Source organism: Daldinia childiae, assembly GCF_008694065.1.
Source record: "Daldinia childiae strain JS-1345 chromosome Unknown Scaffold3, whole genome shotgun sequence".
Taxonomy (NCBI): Eukaryota; Fungi; Ascomycota; class Sordariomycetes; order Xylariales; family Hypoxylaceae; genus Daldinia; species Daldinia childiae.
In genome coordinates this window covers 2,269,110-2,285,982 of record NW_022984644.1, presented here as the reverse complement: position 1 = coordinate 2,285,982, position 16,873 = coordinate 2,269,110, and the positions used below count along the sequence as shown (strand labels likewise).

Genomic DNA, 16,873 nt, shown 5'->3' with positions numbered 1-16,873 from the left:
GACATGTCTAATACTTGGCTACATCACGTGATCCGGAACGCATTAACTTGTATCCTCTTCCCCACCTAGGCAACATGAGACATGATTGGCCTAACTGATGCTGTAGGGTCTTTAGTGGGAAACTGGTAGGTTCTTCAATTCCACCAAATTGCTTTGCGAAATGTTGCCGTATGGCACGTAGATACGTCAATCATCTCGATAGAAGTTGACGGCGCTCTCTTCGAACAGCCTTACCTACGTTACCGTCTTTCTCTGGCCGTGAATATTTTATACGTATTGAGAGCTTCCTTGTGCAGCTACTACTTTTCTTATTAAACTGTTTTCTAAATATTTTTGTCTCCCATTTTATCAGCTTTTTATTCCTTTCGCCCCTCACAACCCGAGCTGTTTTCACACCCACATCATGATCCAGCAAGACCATTTGCTTCTCGTCTACCAAGTATCCCAGCTCTTTTAGTTGTAAGTCTTTCTATTAACCTTATATTAACCTATATGATCTATCACGATACCTTTCTACCTTCTCGCGCACCATATTGTTATACAGTTTTACGCATCACAAAGGGACTGTACTCTTCTATTTTATGCCCAACATCCCAACTCTTCTACCCATGCATCCTACATATGCTGCCTTCCCTATTGTTAATTTCGCATAAAATATTTCGGGGTTGGCAAACAAAGCACTTTCTTTGTATTCCGTAACCTTCTCTAAATTCATCACCCCTCTACAGCTTTGACCATCCCACTTTAGCAACCTTAGGGGAGGTACTTTACTTACCCACCTTCTATAGTTTGACACCAAAATTTCGCGAGCATTGCGAGGCTTGCAACCGCCGCCATGTCCTTCCCCGCGAATTCATCGCGCCACGATATGGCAGCTCCCGGTTTTGGCCAATCTTACGATCCCTTCGCCGATCTTTCGCGAAGTGCGGATGACATTGATGAAGCTTTAGATTTTGAGGATACGTACGATGGATTAGGTGATGGGTTGGATGAGACGGACGACGCTTTCAACGATGATACGTTTGGTGGTACTGGTGGTGGTGACTCTGTTGGAGTGTCGCATGCGCCAGTTGGCAAGGATTTCGACTTCTTTGGACAGACTGCTAAAGTCGCGAACGCTATCGAGGAAGAACACCAGCGCTTCAGTCGTCAACAACCAGCTCCGAAGTCGATCCAACCTTCTTCAACACAGGCATACGGCTCAGGATATGCCTATCAGCCAGCGCCTAAACCTGCCCGAAGCGGTTACGAGAAGTATAAGACCTCCGAACCGGTATCCGACCTTCAAGTTGACGCTTCAATATGGGGAGTCCAGCCCAAGAAAGCTACTCCAGTAGCACCCGCTCAACCCCAGCCAATCGCGCCACCAGCGGGCCGTAAAATGATGAGTCTAGAAGAGGTCGAGGCAGCGATGCGAGCCCAGGCAAAGGCTCCTGCTCAACCCCAGCAGCCTCAACCCCAGCTTCAGGCTCCGTCCCTGACTGGCCCTGAGCTTCAAGCAACATTTCCCCACCCTCATTACCCCCAACAGGAGCCGATCGACTACCTGCAACAACAACAATTTGACAACCGTCAACCCCAGGGATTCTATACTCCTGACAACCAGCAGGTTCCGCAGGGGGCCACTCATGGACACCCTATAGCAATCTTACAGCGACCATCTTCAAAAAGCATCCCATCTAGCGGACCCAGCGTGTCAAGTTCCTTAACTCAGCAGCATCAACCCGCTTCTGTAGGATTCCCGACGCAAATATTACAGAACCCTAATCGTACTCCTGGAGAGCCCGCTAGAACCAACTTGCCAACTCACCCAACTCATCGATCACAGAACTCATTCACTCGCCAGCCTCAGCCTAGCACAGGTCAAGCTCACCTTTCAAATTTATCCGAGCAGGAGAAAGCATCCTTCCTCGAAGCTGAGGCAAGACGAGCCAAGCGTAATCATAAGATACACGTCTTGTCGAAAGATAATGGTCTGATGACACCACAGGATAAGAGTTTCATTACCAGAATCCAACTTCAACAACTTGTCTCGGCTACCGGTGATCCTAACGAGCACGGGACCGATGCTGCTCTTGCGGAAGATTTCTACTACCAGGTTCTCAGCTCGTTACGAGCAGGACAGCGACCTAACCCGAATCAGCCTTTGAACAATTTTGCCCAGACGTACCTTTTCCAGACTGGTACTCGCCATGGGGGTATGAGACGTCAAGGACGAGGCCCAGAGAACCACATGCAACGAATGGAACAACAGGTCCAGCGTGCTGTTGAGGCGGCCAAGAATAAGCCCAAGAACAAACAACTAGTCATAGAAGGCAGTTTAGGAAAGATCTCGTTCAGCAACGCGAAGACACCAAAGCCTCTATTGAACATCAAGCGGACTGAGAGCAGTACCGAGACCAATCGACCTGGTAGTGGACATCGCTCCCATCCGACCACGGGTACCGACAAGAAAGAGACACTGCAGAACATCGAGAAAGTCTACTTAACCCTAATGAAGATGGAGGATCTAGACCGCAATATGCCTCCCCCTCCAGCGAATGGCACTTCGGATCCAGACTTTGAGCGACGTGCCGAGATACAGCTACAATTGCAACAACTAAATGAACAGCTGTGGACCGAGCTCAAAGTCCATGAGCCTATTGGCGCTACTTCTGTGCATCCTTTCATTGCCTTTTTGTCCTATCCCAAAGGCAAGAAAGCTATTGGCCGCGTGTTCAACCATATTACTATCGAGCAGCAAACAACCATACTGACCATCATCGTCATCCATCTCGATCAACTCGATGTAGTCCGCGGTGCACAGGTCCAGACCGGAGAGCCCATCAATTTGAACGCCGCTACCCGCGAGAGCATTGAGCTGTTCATTGTGGCGGTCATGCCAAGTCTTCTCCACCTCTTAGGCAAATCAGAGCTACATATTGTCACTGGTGTACTCGGATTGATAACCCAGAATCTCAATGTAGATCTCGTTGCTCGGACTCGGATTGGTGTTTCGATGTTAACTATGATCCTTAGCCGAGCTGAGCTCACCAAGCAAGCTGGACAAGCAACTGAACAGTCTTGGCAACAATGGTAAGAATAAAAATGATCGTTCAAATTATAGTAGCTAATTTCCTGTTAGGGTTGCAACTTTCAACCAGTTCTTCAACGCCTTAGAACCAACTCTTCCCAACATCTTCCCGGGTACCGTGGCATCTGGAGAGGATATCTATGTGTGGCAATTCCTTGCTGCCATTGGCATAGGAGCCAGCCCAGAGGAACAGCAACGCCTCGTCCTTGCCGTCAAAGACCGTGTCATGGATACTGTCAATCTGTCTAAGACTCTTCCCGCCGACATGGCAAAGACTCGCTTGGACAACGTCAACCTGTTTATGCGATCTATCGGTCTTGATGTGGAATTGTTGAACAACTAGACTAGACATTACGATGGTCATTTCGACTTACTGTATAGTCTCATCTAGATTTATCGTCGGTTTGTTTGGCCGATGAAGACTTGGAAGTCGGGCACTGGATGTGATTATTCAATGCCGCTGCTTTATACGGTTTAATGAGGCACGAAGAAGTCCTTGCGAAGGGCCTCTGATAGACGGGTGAGCGTTTGGCGCTCGGTATATGGGTAACGAACGGTGAAATCTATCCGAATTCTCACGAGTTCATGATACCCGAATTGGCTTAGCAATGAGGTCTGGAGATGAGGCGGGCCAATTTTGTGGACGATGGTTCTAGACTCCTACGGGGAGTGTGTGCATAGATAGTTACATGGTGAGGACGAGGCATCTAACGCCTATATTTTGTGCCATAGCAGCAGTCAAGTTTCGAGTCCTATTCAGGCCCTCGCGATACTGCTATACGTTGGTGCTAGTCCTACAGATGTGCATAGGTAGTCGAGTCGTTTGTATTGCATGCAATAATTCCGAGCTGTTGCTAAAGCCTATACGAATACCAAGTGTGCCAGAAAATCAGTCTTTGACGCCGAGCAATGCAATATAACCTAACCTACAGGTTTACCCCTTACACCTCTCTTAGTTGCAGACGTATTAGTCGGCTTAACACCCTATTAATCAATCGCCTTAACCTTAGGCTCTTGAATTCCGACGTCTACATTCCCTTCGGGTTTCCCATCCCTCCCTCTATCAACCATTCTTCAAGCTGCTGTTGGTCATAATACAACACGTAGCTGGAAACGCTTATGCATCCCCTTGTTACTATGAAGGACCTCGAATATGGGAAAGGAATTCTTCCTCGCTCCACTGCGCTTTGAACTTGTCCTTGGACACGTCGTCTTCTGCCGTATTAGGCTTCACCGTCTCCTTCTCTTTCCCCTTGCCCTTCGCGTCAGCTAGGGATTTGGGATTAGCCGCTCCCGGGTATACGAGATGGTTAGTGAACATGTGCCAAGCTTTATCGCTGTCTTCGTCCTCGTATTTGAGCTTGGACCACGGCTCCATCTGGACCTTTCGCAAACGTTCGATCATCGTGTCCACTACCAGCTCCCCGTTCTCGGTGCCCCCCGCACTCTTGATAGACATGTGGATCGCCTTGGCCGCACCGGCACCTCCTTGCGTTCCACTGCCAGTCGCGCCACTTTCTTTGCCTGTCCCCGCGGCCGGGCCTGGTGCCGCCATGCCCTCGCGCGGACGGCTTAGGCGTTCCTGCTCGGTGTAGGCATCGAGGTGGTGTAATTGCGGGCGCAGGTGGATTAAAGATGAGACGGGGGTGAGGTGTAATTGATCTAATAATCAAACTCGTGTTAGCCGCAAGTGTGCAGTGCATCATCCGGTAGACAAATTGACAATCGACGAACCTCCTTTGAAAACACCGACCATCCACCTGCAATTCGACTCCTTCTCGATCGCGAACTGCCCGCCCAGGGTCTGCGTCCTAAGAACCTTGTCCTGGCGCACGGCTTCGCTCCAGTCCAGCATGCTGAGCTCCCGCTCCAAGTCATCCGGGCGCTTCCCAGCTGCGCCGCGACCCCCTCCAGCCGCGGCGCCTCTGGCAGGGACGCCGACGCCGAAGCCGCCGGCGAGACCGTGGGACCCGCCGTTCTTGGCCGCGGTGCTGCGCGTCAGGGCACTGCCCCAGCGCAGCCCCTTGTCGCGGTCGTAGTCGGCGTGGCCGTGACTCATCGGCACGTCGACCTCGATGAAGCCGGCTTTGTTCTTGACGCGCACCTCACTGATCTGCTTGTACGGCGCGCGAACGGGGCCTTGTCTATTCGGGTGCTGCAGGACGAGGAGTTTACGGTTCTCGGGGAGAGGGGGGTTTGCGTAGATGTCGTAGCTGGCGATTATGGGGTCGGCGTCGTTGTCGTTTTCGCTGTCGACTTCGATCGCTTTAGGCTTCGAGGCCTCTGTGTCAATTTCCATTTCTGCCATTGTAGCTTGGTTATTTCATTAGGTATAGGAGGAATTGAGGGTATATATGAGTCAGCTCATTTTACAAAGGTATTGTTAAATAGCGACCTCTATGAAAATGATTGGTTAAGTTGTAGATATTCGCCCGCATTATAAAGTCGACAAGCTCAATGCTAAATGACTTTTTTGGCGGGGCATATGCTTATCGATGAGTGTGGGGCTTATCTAGATCCTAGCTCTCTACACTATAAAGGTTAGGGGTCTATGTACAAGGTTTCTATCTCTATGCCTTAGAGGGATTCTATCTGTGACTTGTAAATATATTAGGTTACTTAACGTATTGCTCAAATTAATGCTTTAAACACATAAATAAACACCTAAGCCCTAAATTAACTATTAAAACAACCTGTAGAGTACTAATGATAGTGCACAAAATGTTCGTAAAGGTTATATTCTTCCAACGTCAGTGCAACATAATATAGAACCTTCATTATTGGGAGATCAAAATACAATATCAAGTTTACACAAGTCATTATAGTCATTATGTTACTCAAAAGAGTTAAATATAGGTAGTTATCCTTTCTGATCCAATGCAAGAAGTCAATAACATATCTTACAGTGTTATAGTAATGACAACTAATCAGAATATTTAATCCAGTTTGCATTCTCGAATTTTGTGTTTTCATGACTTGCCCCGAAATCACCAGAAGGCATTAGATACCAAATAGATTTATATTTATGTGTACCTAACCTATAACCCGAGATGGTAGAGTTGATAATTTTTAAAGCAACTCGTAGGTACTGCTATAACCAAGCGGATAGCAAATTATTAAAAGGTTCGTGGATGCAATAAAGCAAACTATACCTTCAATTTATATCTATCCAAGTCTTCCTACTATCTACGTACCCATTGCTTGCTGATAGGCCCCAGAGTTGGATGTATATAGTTGTATTATCGTTTCTCTATTCTTTGTTTTGTAGTCTTCAAGTGTTGTATCTACAAGAAGAACTTCACCAAAATCTTGAGATTTACTCTCAAGTGAAATTAAATGCATGGCATTCTGACTAGTCACTAGCTACCTAGGTATTCTTTTTCATTTGTTATGAGTAATATTATTATAATCCAATGAGATATATGCTCATTATTTCTTCTATAAAAACCTACATATGTCGTGTTGTTCAGAAGCTCTCTGGTAAATGTACGTTGGTTACGTACGTAGTAGTTATCTAGATATGATCTTATAGTAGAGTGCAAACTAATTGTACCATGATGTCTATTATTACTATTTGATTAGAAATTTCATAACACGAAAGAACTAAATATTCAGTTTATAACCACTAGAACTAGTATCATCCCTATCTATCAACCTATCTATTTCTAGTAGCCATCAACTTTTAAATACAACTCTTCCATATTTATTCTTGTCCGTATTAATATTTGTCTTAATTTGCTATTAAGTCGAGAAACGACTATATCATAAGATTATCTCATATTACAGGCGCTATCGTTGTCACATGCGTCAAGCTGAGTATTTCTCATGTCAAAAGTGTATCATTCCACTAACCAACTACTTGAACTTAGATGTCGCTACTGAGCTATAGAGACAATGCCTTTGAATTTCATGTTTTATTAACTTAGCAAGCCAAATTGGAAAGAATTGATAGTCATCATGAAGTTAGCACGATCAAGTGATCATTATTCTCGCAGTGTATCTCAGTTACAAGCTAATTTAAGCTCGGCCACTTTTGATACCTACCTCTTACGAATAGGCTTGGAACATGTATTGACATCATCATAACTCAAAGTAGTTATTTCAGACCGAATTTATGAATACCGGCAGGAAACCATGACCCGGTACGCCAATCGATGGCCGAATCATGACCTTAGTAAAGCCGAATTAAGGGATATTGCTTTATCCTTTTCTAAGACATCAATGGTCTACATTGGATGGGAGGGTCAAACGGATTATTATGATAGAAGTTGACTATGGCTTACAATAATTTTGACGCTTGCTGCGTAATTTCTTTGATATGATTATGACTTTGCTTCTCGTGGTAATGGAAGATGGCTGATACAACTATGAGTGATATGGTGATAATACTACCCCTTACGGTCATAAATCTCTACGGCCTGCATACTGCATAAGAAGCAAAGACATTTGAAGTCGCTATTGCGCGCGGCATTGGTGGTGGCTCAGGTTAGTTACCTAAATAGGAAGTTTCCCCTTTCATTTTGTGGATTTAGTCGTGTCGATCATTTTCAATTTGTCTTAAATCTCGAGTCTAGTCTTATTGAAAGGACTTCGTATTTAGATCTATGAACCTTTCATTGGATGAACTGTTCATAATGTCGAACATAGATGGCTTGAAACTAACTCAGATAGGTGCATCTTTTTCTCAAGAACGGCAGCAAGTTCCGAGTATCTTCTATACTTGGTCATGGCTGAAATAATTCAGTCGTATAACTCCAAGTGCTTCGGTTTGGTCCCGTTTATTTTAGATATTGCTTATTTTCTAAGTAGATTGTTTCGTAAATTCAACTAAATTAGAGAGCGAAGTGTAGTCCAGCTCTCAACATCTGGATGATCTATATCATGAGATTACAACCTAAGAGTATACTACGCCTTCATTCAATAGCTAGCCTTCTATCGTATCAAGGTACTACAAGTATTACAAGGTCGTTTCCAATTGACTTAGAACTCTAAACATGAATGGCTGGATCATGCGTGAAACACTAACTACAAGGCTGAATCACAAGTGATATTTTAGATGCAGCCTCAAATTAGCGTATAAGCTATTGGAACATGATCTACGACTCACAGGAGCCAACCCCCTACTACAGGGTCGGATCTCCGAACTTGAACGGGAAATGCAAGATTCCCATGATGATGGTATCTTATAAGAACTCAACCGAGTGCCATTCTCTGTGACATATTAACACTATCCACATTCGCATCATCTTCTGCATCTTTCACATTATCTTCCTCACCCGAAGAAATAGTCGCTCGTTACACAGTCGCTCGTTACTTATCACACTCGTGTCAAAAACAAATATCAAGATGCAGATCAAGAGTTTCCTCCCTGTAGTTCTCGCTGCCGTGGCTACTGCTAGCCCGGTGGCCAACCCCAACTACAAGGCTTCTACCCCAGAGGCCAAGTACCCAACTACCACCCAGAAGGCTCACTACCCTACATCTACCCCGGAAGCTCACTACCCCACGACTACCGAGAAGAAGGTTCAGTACCCGACCTCCACACCGGTAGCACATTATCCGACGACCACGGAGAAGAAAATGGAGTACCCGACTTCTAAGCCAAAGACCCAGTACCCGGCGTCTACCATGAAAACTCACTACACCACGACCACGGTGAAGAAGGTTCAGTACCCAACCTCTACTCCTGAAACTCACTACTCGACCACAACCCAGAAGAGCAAGGAACACAAGGAGAAGCCAACCAAGACGAAGTCTTCTCACAAGCATGAGAAGACAGAGCATGCCAAGGAAGAGAAACCAAAGCATTCTAAAGAAGAGAAGCCAGAGCATTCTAAGGAAGAGAAGACCAAGCATGATAAGGAGGAGCATCATTCCAAAGAGACCAAGAGGGGCGAGTATCCAGCCAAGTACCCAGCAAGCACGCCAGCATATCCTATGTACCCAGCTGCCAGCTCTCATCCTCATGGGGGCAATGGCGGCTCGGGTGGTGATGGTGATTCGGAAGGTAGCCAGGGTGGCTTCGGCGGTCTTGCAGGAGTCTGCCCTCTAGGCAACACGGTATGTGACATCGAGACCTTCAATCCTTTCTCCTTTCTTCTCTTCACAGTATTCGTTTGGCAGTCATGAATCCTAGACCAAAATATTTCAGGAGTTTGAATGCGTAAAATGATTTTCTTCAAAATGGTCTTAATGACAAAAATAATTGCTAACATCTATTACAGCCTCTTTGCTGCCAAGTTGACATCGATGGCATTCTTGACCTTACCTGCTCGAGCCGTAAGTTTACATGATCCCATTGCTACTCCATATGGCAATATACTGACATTTTACAGCCGCTCGTGACCTCAACTCTCTTGAGGAATTCGAAAGTTCTTGTGCAGAGACTGGCCTGACGGCTGAGTGCTGCACCCTACCCCTCGCTGGTGACGCTCTACTCTGCACCACTGTTTAAGATAAAAACTTGCAACGAACCTTACTTGCATGGGGGATGACTTATTGATGAACGATTGGCTTGGGGAATTCATAGACGCCTACTGGTCGAGCGGCTATTAAAGCATCTGGTCCATTTTGACACCTTCACTTCTGTAACATTCTTTCACTTCGGCGCTTGGTCGACATATTTAGACACTACTGTCTTCTACATACTTTTATTCATATTAGCTTTACCATTCTTAACGAAATAGAGATTCATGGACACTCGATTTACTTACTTCACTTCTCAACATTATTGAGATTATCCATGATAAAGTGTCTCGTGATCTGTGAAATATCCCACGCTTCTTCAATGATTGTGATTTCCAGTAAGGGGCTACCAACTTTAATTTAGAGCCCTTAGGCAAACCACAAAACTTTTCCTCCTGTAAGCATAGAACTCGTTGTGCATTCTTATCCCTTGCAATATTCGGACGAGTGGAATGTGCCTATTTCAAGTCCATGATGAAAGTAATGTTTGCTTTCGGGTAATTCCCAACATTACACGCGTTCGTAATGAAGCTTATTAGGAGATACAAGTGGTGTAATAGTTTAGGGTTGAGAGAAATGGCTCTGCGCCGCGAGAAAGGAAATAAGGGATGTTAAAACAATTTCCTAGGCCTTACATCGATAATCCTTCGCAGTTGATTCATAGCTGCATTCCGTACCTACAAGGGTAAATTATTGCAGAAGTCGATAAAGTACCTTATACTGGTACATTTCCCTCTCTTTTCTCACATTCTCTAGATGCTAATCAAGGCTACACATATGAATGTATGCCTTACAACAATCATGAAGATGAGCACGATATATACAAAATATAATGGTCTCGCCAGGAAGACGAAACTTCATACGGTCATTCCTCAAGAGCTGGACATTTACATGACCAGTTTGTCACTAGGACGTCGTAGCAATGTAACCAAGGTATGGTGTATACTGCAAATGAAATTTAGAAGGATTTTCTAGTACCAACATGAACAGAACCATGGCAACGGGTAAAGTCCTACAGGGATTTTCCTATCACAGCCTTTTAGACAGATTCCCGAAATGCAGAAAGGACTCGCGGCTCAGGGGTACTGTGATTAATCACATGCATCGTATGAGTTGGATTATCAGGAGAGGATAGAAGCTAAATTGCATCCTACCCTTTAAGCCAACAGCCACAACCATGTTTGGAACACGTCACGTATTGTCCAAGTTAAGAAAAATATTATTTGACTATCAAGGGCTTGTAACAGATGACAGGTAATGTAGTATTGTTAATAGCAAACGAGATAATGTATTTCAATTGAAAGTCTAATTAATCTTAGGGAGGTATTTTTCAACGTTGTCGTCTCGAAAACTTCGAAATAATTTCTAACGCACTTTACGATCAGAGTTGAATACAGTTGAATATTATGCCCTATAGTTTTATGTATCAAAGGAATGATATACTTTTAGTAATAATAAATAGCAAAGTATAAATGTCTACAACTTGTCCTGTTGGGTTAAAACAAAGGTAATCAACTTAGTCTCTTTCTCAAAGGCTTAGTTCCTTAAGCCTTTTTTGCGAAAGTATATAATTTAATTATACAGCAATTAGTTTATTTAGGTCTATGAAGACTAGACTTAACCTCGAGCTAAAGTTCTTCAATAGAACACGTGCATCAGTTCTATTGAAGCACAACTCTTGCCGGGGGGATGGTGAACTAGAGTTTACTTTTGGCTATTACAAGTTCTATATCTTCGTCTTTATCACCAACATATCATATCGCACCACGTAACTAGGTAATTTCGAAACCAAGTTATCAACAAGCAATCACTTTGTCGACGGGTTCTCCAAAAACATCTTCCCGCCATCCCCACCCGGGGATGCATACCCGTAGTGTTCTAAAGTTAAAGGGAGGTTGCAATTATGACAAGTCGATATCTACTCAGATGCAACCCTTACCTGATTATACCCTTACCTAATCCGATTATACGCGACTTGATCCAGTAACTGTTACTCGTATACACATCTATTCCTCACGGCAGAGTTGCTGCTTTAACAATCTGCAGTACCACCAGTAACACGCGCGTCGCAACATCCCACTAACATCCGTTCTAAGTAGCCCCAGCGAAGCATATTCCAGAAAAGCTCTGGATCAACACATAGAAAGGTCATGGGTGGTGCACGAGCTTCTCAAAGATCGGTGACGGCGTACGCGGGTGGGTTGGAATTCGAACAGCTGGAGATGTGGGACTCTGGAGGACCCAGCTATTTGGATGGTCGCGGAGTAAAGCCCGGGAGAGAGAGCACACGGCTGATACCGCTTTGTATACATACCTTACATGTACCCAACGTATGTATCATGTATGTACATGTATGTTCGGGTATGTGTGTGTAGTGTATAGTGATCCTAGTTCAGAGCTATCGGCCGATAATTTCTTGACCGAAACGACAAGCAGGCTACTAAAGCAGTGCAGTTACTTGAGATATTTTCGATTGCGGACTAACATCTTTTCTCCAAGGCTTGCATAGTTGGGGGTCCTTAGACGAGATAATTTCCAACGATGCCGAGGCCGTTGGTGGTTAAAGGGCCACTTGCTTGCATGTACACTTACCAAGTAAGTAACTTACCTAGGTAGTCTTATACTAGGTTGCATCGTCGGCCACTTGGGATATACCTAGCAAGGTGTTTGTCCATTGTTGCCGATCGGGCCGTAATGTATAAATCAGATAGCCGAGGGATTCATTATCTACTGGGTACCTAATAAGTGAGCTTGTCTGCTTTTGCATACATACATGTTATAGTGTCCATAGGTATGATGATAGTGTAGGTTAGAGCAGCTCAAGTTTTGGATATTTCTCCATTTTTAAAATACATGTAATACAATTGAAGCTGAGATTAGCCTATCTTGTAATTAAATGCTTGTGTATTCTATATTTAGGAGTAGTTCGTAAGGAGAAGAAAAAAAAAGAAAAAGATGATAAGTCTAAGTTAGGTACGTGTATGTGACACGTCTGTTACTTGGAAAGTATTCAAGTTACACGATTAGCTAAAGCAATTGCTCTAAGTTAAGGGTAGGGGTAGGGGTACCCGACGTATGTAGACCAAGGCTATTTCAGGGGTCCTGACCCGATGTTACACTGCCTTACCATTTACCCCTCCTTTCCATTCTTTGATCCACTTCACTTTCTGCAGATAGTAAATAGCTTCATTTCTTTACGCAGTAGCTTCAATCGTCGTTATCTCAATTGGAATATTCGTACCTAGGAATTGGGTTTGACATGAAAAATTTAGGTAAGAAGAAATGATTTCGAGATCGTATTAGTCCCAATTGAATATCTGGGCATCACCTTTCAGATTTGAAAACCCACCTTTGCTTGCCTGCGCTGAACCAGCCTTATTCAATTCAGCCTCGTACCCTAAACGTGTAGTGTAGGTAGCTATCATACCCTACACTAGCCTAGGTTACCTTGTTAGTGCCGGCTTCTACCTTGTAAAACCCTTGCTCAAGTCTATACTTATTCCAGCTAGCCTCCACGACGTGTTTGTACCGGTTCACGAATTTATTCGGCGCTATAGGCCCTTATTTCCACGTCGCTATGGCAGTTGATCCAAGAGTTGCGGACATCATCCGCGGCAAGAAGTTGCACTATTGCCTATGTGCTGATACTAGCCGATGGCACCTTTTTGAGAACGTGGCCCTGCCCGATGCTACCTTTGCCTACTTTGATATCGACGGGTCTTTACTGGGAAGTGATGGGGTTGACTGGAATTGGCCTACGAGAGATGAGTTTGCAACGTACTACGAAAAGACATTGGGCCAGTACCGGAGTATACACTCTATAGGCTCTTCAGCTTTCGAACAGGTTAGCCCTGATGAGGTGAAGGCTACGTTCGGCGTCATTTGGCGGGTCGCAGTGAACGAAAAGCAGGGGACAGGCGGGGGGTACTACTTCGAGACATGGGTTCGAAAGGATGACGACTGGTTCATGAAGTCTTTAAGGCTTGAAAGAACCTATTGGCATATATAAGGCTTTTATCTTCGGGTATCCAATTGAGTAAGCCTATGATGCCAATGGAGGCATCACGATGTGTTCTCCGCTTGGGTTTATTTCTTTAACGCGCCGGAACTTCAACTCCCGAGCGAGTAGCAGTTATGATTGATTTTCGATAGCTAAGGTTTTAAGGGGAAAACGCAACCATACCTACTTTCTACGATGGTTGGGCGTATATTTGCTTTGTAGGTTTAGAGTTACCCTGTGATGAAACCGAATTGACTGTTTTACTATATTGAGTATTCTCTAAATAGAGGGCATACCCGTGTCTTACCGTAGGAAATAGCTCTCTGACACTGTGCGTCGCTTGTTGCTCGCCATTGTTTCTAGAGATGTTCGTTAAGGTGGGTAAGAATCCTACCCGACAAGGGAGGAGGTTGCAGGTAAGCAAGGGTCTTATGGAGGAGCAACACGGAATATAGAAAATGTCTATTTATTTTCATGATCTCGTACTGTGTACATAATAATAACTCTTAACACTTATATATACCTAGGTAGGTAGTGTATGTAGTAGCTCATATTTAAAGCTTCCCCACGATAAACTGTTGGCGCGATTTCCTCACGGTTAGATGGATCTTACGCCCCCTCACATTCCTAGTCATTATAAGTGCAATTAATACTCACCGCTGACGCGTGAATGCAAATTGCATACAGCTTTGGCCTCACATCCGGGCTCCGGTCTTTGATACTATCGCATCCTCCTCCTTCGAGGTAATTTCCGCGGGAACGTGCCGCTCTGCCACTCTATGCAAGAGAGGAATCTTGGTATTAATGGTGTAACTAACACTCGAATTCAGGTTGGCTATCGTTATAAGAGGTACATATCTTATACATGGGTCTGCGCAATCGTATGGCATCTTAGATAGCCGAAGCGTAGTATCGGGGGCTGGGCCGAGTCTGCTGACTATGATCCTCGCCGAGACGGGATGGCTAGGATTTGAAATCACCGGCTGCTTCGGCCTGTACATACATACATACATACATGCAACTTTGGTCTTAATATTCGAAAATATACCTGAAAGGCCGGCTATCCATGTGATAACCATGCAGCTATGCCGACCGCCATTATCCACGCAAATTTGCTCTACCTATACGATCACGAATTAAGTAACCTCGCCGCCTCCTCTTATTTACATACCTTGCCACATGATAGCATTTACGTCAGTGTAACCTCTAAATTCCAAACCGTTAACTATGAGGCTCTGATGTGCTTATAATACTACGTGATTATACACCGCTTTATACTAGCGGCACTACAATGTCAGTTTACATACCACGATTGGTTAACAGCACAAGTAGTGTAGATCTGGCCCCAGACGGATATGTAGAAATGTACTTACTGGAGCTAGCAATCTGACGATCCAGTCTCATCCGCAAACCACCGTTATGGGTGGACTAGCCTGAAACGGCAAGGATCGCTTTAAAGAAGAATCTGGATTTACAGTGGATGGGCTGAAGCGATATCTCTCTCCGTGATGGTTTGATTGGGAGGAATTTAGCTATTGGACCCGAATTTATGGGATGATTATGAGGAAAATAAATTACTTTTTCTCTTCAACAGTAGCCGAGCATATCTCACCGCTCAAGGGGCGGAGCTCTAAACAACTAACGTGTCTACGGTCTGCGTGTGTTATGTAACCCGCTCATGTTGAATGTGAGGGGAACGAATCTCAAGATTGATAGTATACGCTACGTTGTGGAAATATCTAACTACATGTGTATGTAAGAACCAGATCTAACTACTAATTATCTACCTAACATAAGTTTTCGTGAGTCTCATAAGTCTAAATTTTGCGCTACGCTCAGAAATGCCCCCAACATCACAACCCCCCCCTGGCTACCTGGATTGGCTAGTGGTGCTGACCGGTGTGAACGCAGTCAATTCCTCTGTATTCGAAATATTTGTTCCATTCAGGATCGTTGATTAATCCATCAGCTAATTTCGTCTCGTACGAGATGCTGAGCTCAGGACCCTCGTCTGATTCAGGGGACCTGTCGCGCGGCGGGTACACAAATGTAAGATTCTCAGTGACCACATCTATGACATGTCGATACCCGATCGGCTTGCCAAATCCAAAATCGCACAAGGTGACCTTGACGTCACGGTGGTCAGTCTGGAGGTTTGACAATGGTGGGAATGAATCTGTGCGGGTCATCAATGCTGGCTTATCACGTATCGGTGCTAGCTGGTTAAGCACCTCATCCACACGTTCCTGGGTTACTTCGTCGGTCATCTGACGAATGTATTGCGCCAGCCTAGACAAGGGCCATTCAGAAATGATCTGCGCAACAGTTGGCTGTTGGACGTTAGTCATTGTAGTCGACGCCACGAAGTACACATTTCCTTGCATGCGGGGTGGACACTTTGGGGTGTGAAGCCGTCTGCGCATATCCATTGATTGAGCCCAGGCGACATTCGATGACATATCTGGCTTAAAGAAGGGAGCGCGAAGCCGGGTCGACGTCCGAAAGAGGAATGCCATGAAGGCATCATAAGTTGAGATCCAAGTACCGTCGTGGGGGCTAGCTAGCTTCTTCAACTCCGCTGCTTTGCTCTTAGGTAGGTGAAACAAGTACATCGTAGCCCCGATATGGTCTGGATGACGCTGGGGCTGAGGAGGGCCGTCAATCATCTGGTCCTCGGGAGGTAGATCTTTGATAAAGTTCGGGACGCCAAAGTGGTTATCGCTCCAAGGAGGAAACGGAGTGTTATTCACGATGGCGTAGCAATTATCGGCCAATTGCTCTACAAATCCAGACATGCCCATCACATCGCAGGCGTAATGATGAAAGTGCATATTCAGGACTAGGCCACCACGAATGAAGTTAGCTTTGAAAGCTGAAATGATTGGATGATTGTCAGGGTGCGACTCTGGCTTCTCCCCGTATGTCATAGGTTCAACACTCCAAATCTTGAGGTCGCCCATGGCCACGGATCCAAAATTAGCCTTTTCGAGATCATCGAAGGACGGATATTTATCCTTGTCCTCAGGCGAGTCGAGCCACTGAACGTGAAAAGGAACTGTGCTATCCTTCTTCTTGATGAACACGTGACCACCTTTCTCTTCATCTTTCTCGATCGTGCCAATAAGATGTCTAATTTGCGTAATAGTCCGCTCGAGGCCAGCCTTCAGCGTAGAAGCAGCCAATTGCTTCTTATCATCATCCAACCTAAAAAAAGCAGCATAGTTCGTATAGACGCAGGCTGCCAAATAGTCGAGCGTGGTTACTTTGCGAATTTCTACTTCTGGGTCGCTCTCCCAGCCGTTTGGGTGAAGCTGATAAATGTCTTGCTTTGGCAT

At 45.0% G+C, this 16,873-nt stretch overlaps 5 protein-coding genes across 5 annotated transcripts; 3 read left to right on the top strand and 2 right to left on the bottom strand.

Annotated features, from left to right (window-relative positions):
• Positions 1-835: 835 nt before the first annotated feature.
• Positions 836-3,416, top strand: GL218_03338 (DNA topoisomerase 2-associated protein pat1; the record flags this gene model as incomplete). The annotated part of the gene is made up of 2 exons (XM_033579895.1): positions 836-3,075; positions 3,125-3,416. 2 exons carry the CDS (start codon positions 836-838, stop codon positions 3,414-3,416), a joined length of 2,532 nt encoding a protein of 843 aa, XP_033436119.1.
• Positions 3,417-4,208: 792 nt separating this feature from the next.
• On the bottom strand, positions 4,209-5,381 carry GL218_03337 (uncharacterized protein; the record flags this gene model as incomplete). The annotated part of the gene is made up of 2 exons (XM_033579894.1): positions 4,209-4,735; positions 4,808-5,381. The coding sequence occupies 2 exons, from the start codon at positions 5,379-5,381 to the stop codon at positions 4,209-4,211; spliced, it is 1,101 nt and encodes a 366-aa protein (XP_033436114.1).
• A 3,038-nt stretch (positions 5,382-8,419) lies between these two features.
• GL218_03336 (uncharacterized protein) lies at positions 8,420-9,527 on the top strand (the record flags this gene model as incomplete). The annotated part of the gene is made up of 3 exons (XM_033579893.1): positions 8,420-9,133; positions 9,298-9,352; positions 9,409-9,527. 3 exons carry the CDS (start codon positions 8,420-8,422, stop codon positions 9,525-9,527), a joined length of 888 nt encoding a protein of 295 aa, XP_033436115.1.
• A 3,588-nt stretch (positions 9,528-13,115) lies between these two features.
• On the top strand, positions 13,116-13,547 carry GL218_03335 (uncharacterized protein; the record flags this gene model as incomplete). Its single annotated transcript, XM_033579892.1, has 1 exon — positions 13,116-13,547. One exon carries the CDS (start codon positions 13,116-13,118, stop codon positions 13,545-13,547), a length of 432 nt encoding a protein of 143 aa, XP_033436116.1.
• A 1,874-nt stretch (positions 13,548-15,421) lies between these two features.
• Positions 15,422-16,873, bottom strand: GL218_03334 (uncharacterized protein; the record flags this gene model as incomplete). Its single annotated transcript, XM_033579891.1, has 1 exon — positions 15,422-16,873. The coding sequence occupies one exon, from the start codon at positions 16,871-16,873 to the stop codon at positions 15,422-15,424; it is 1,452 nt and encodes a 483-aa protein (XP_033436117.1).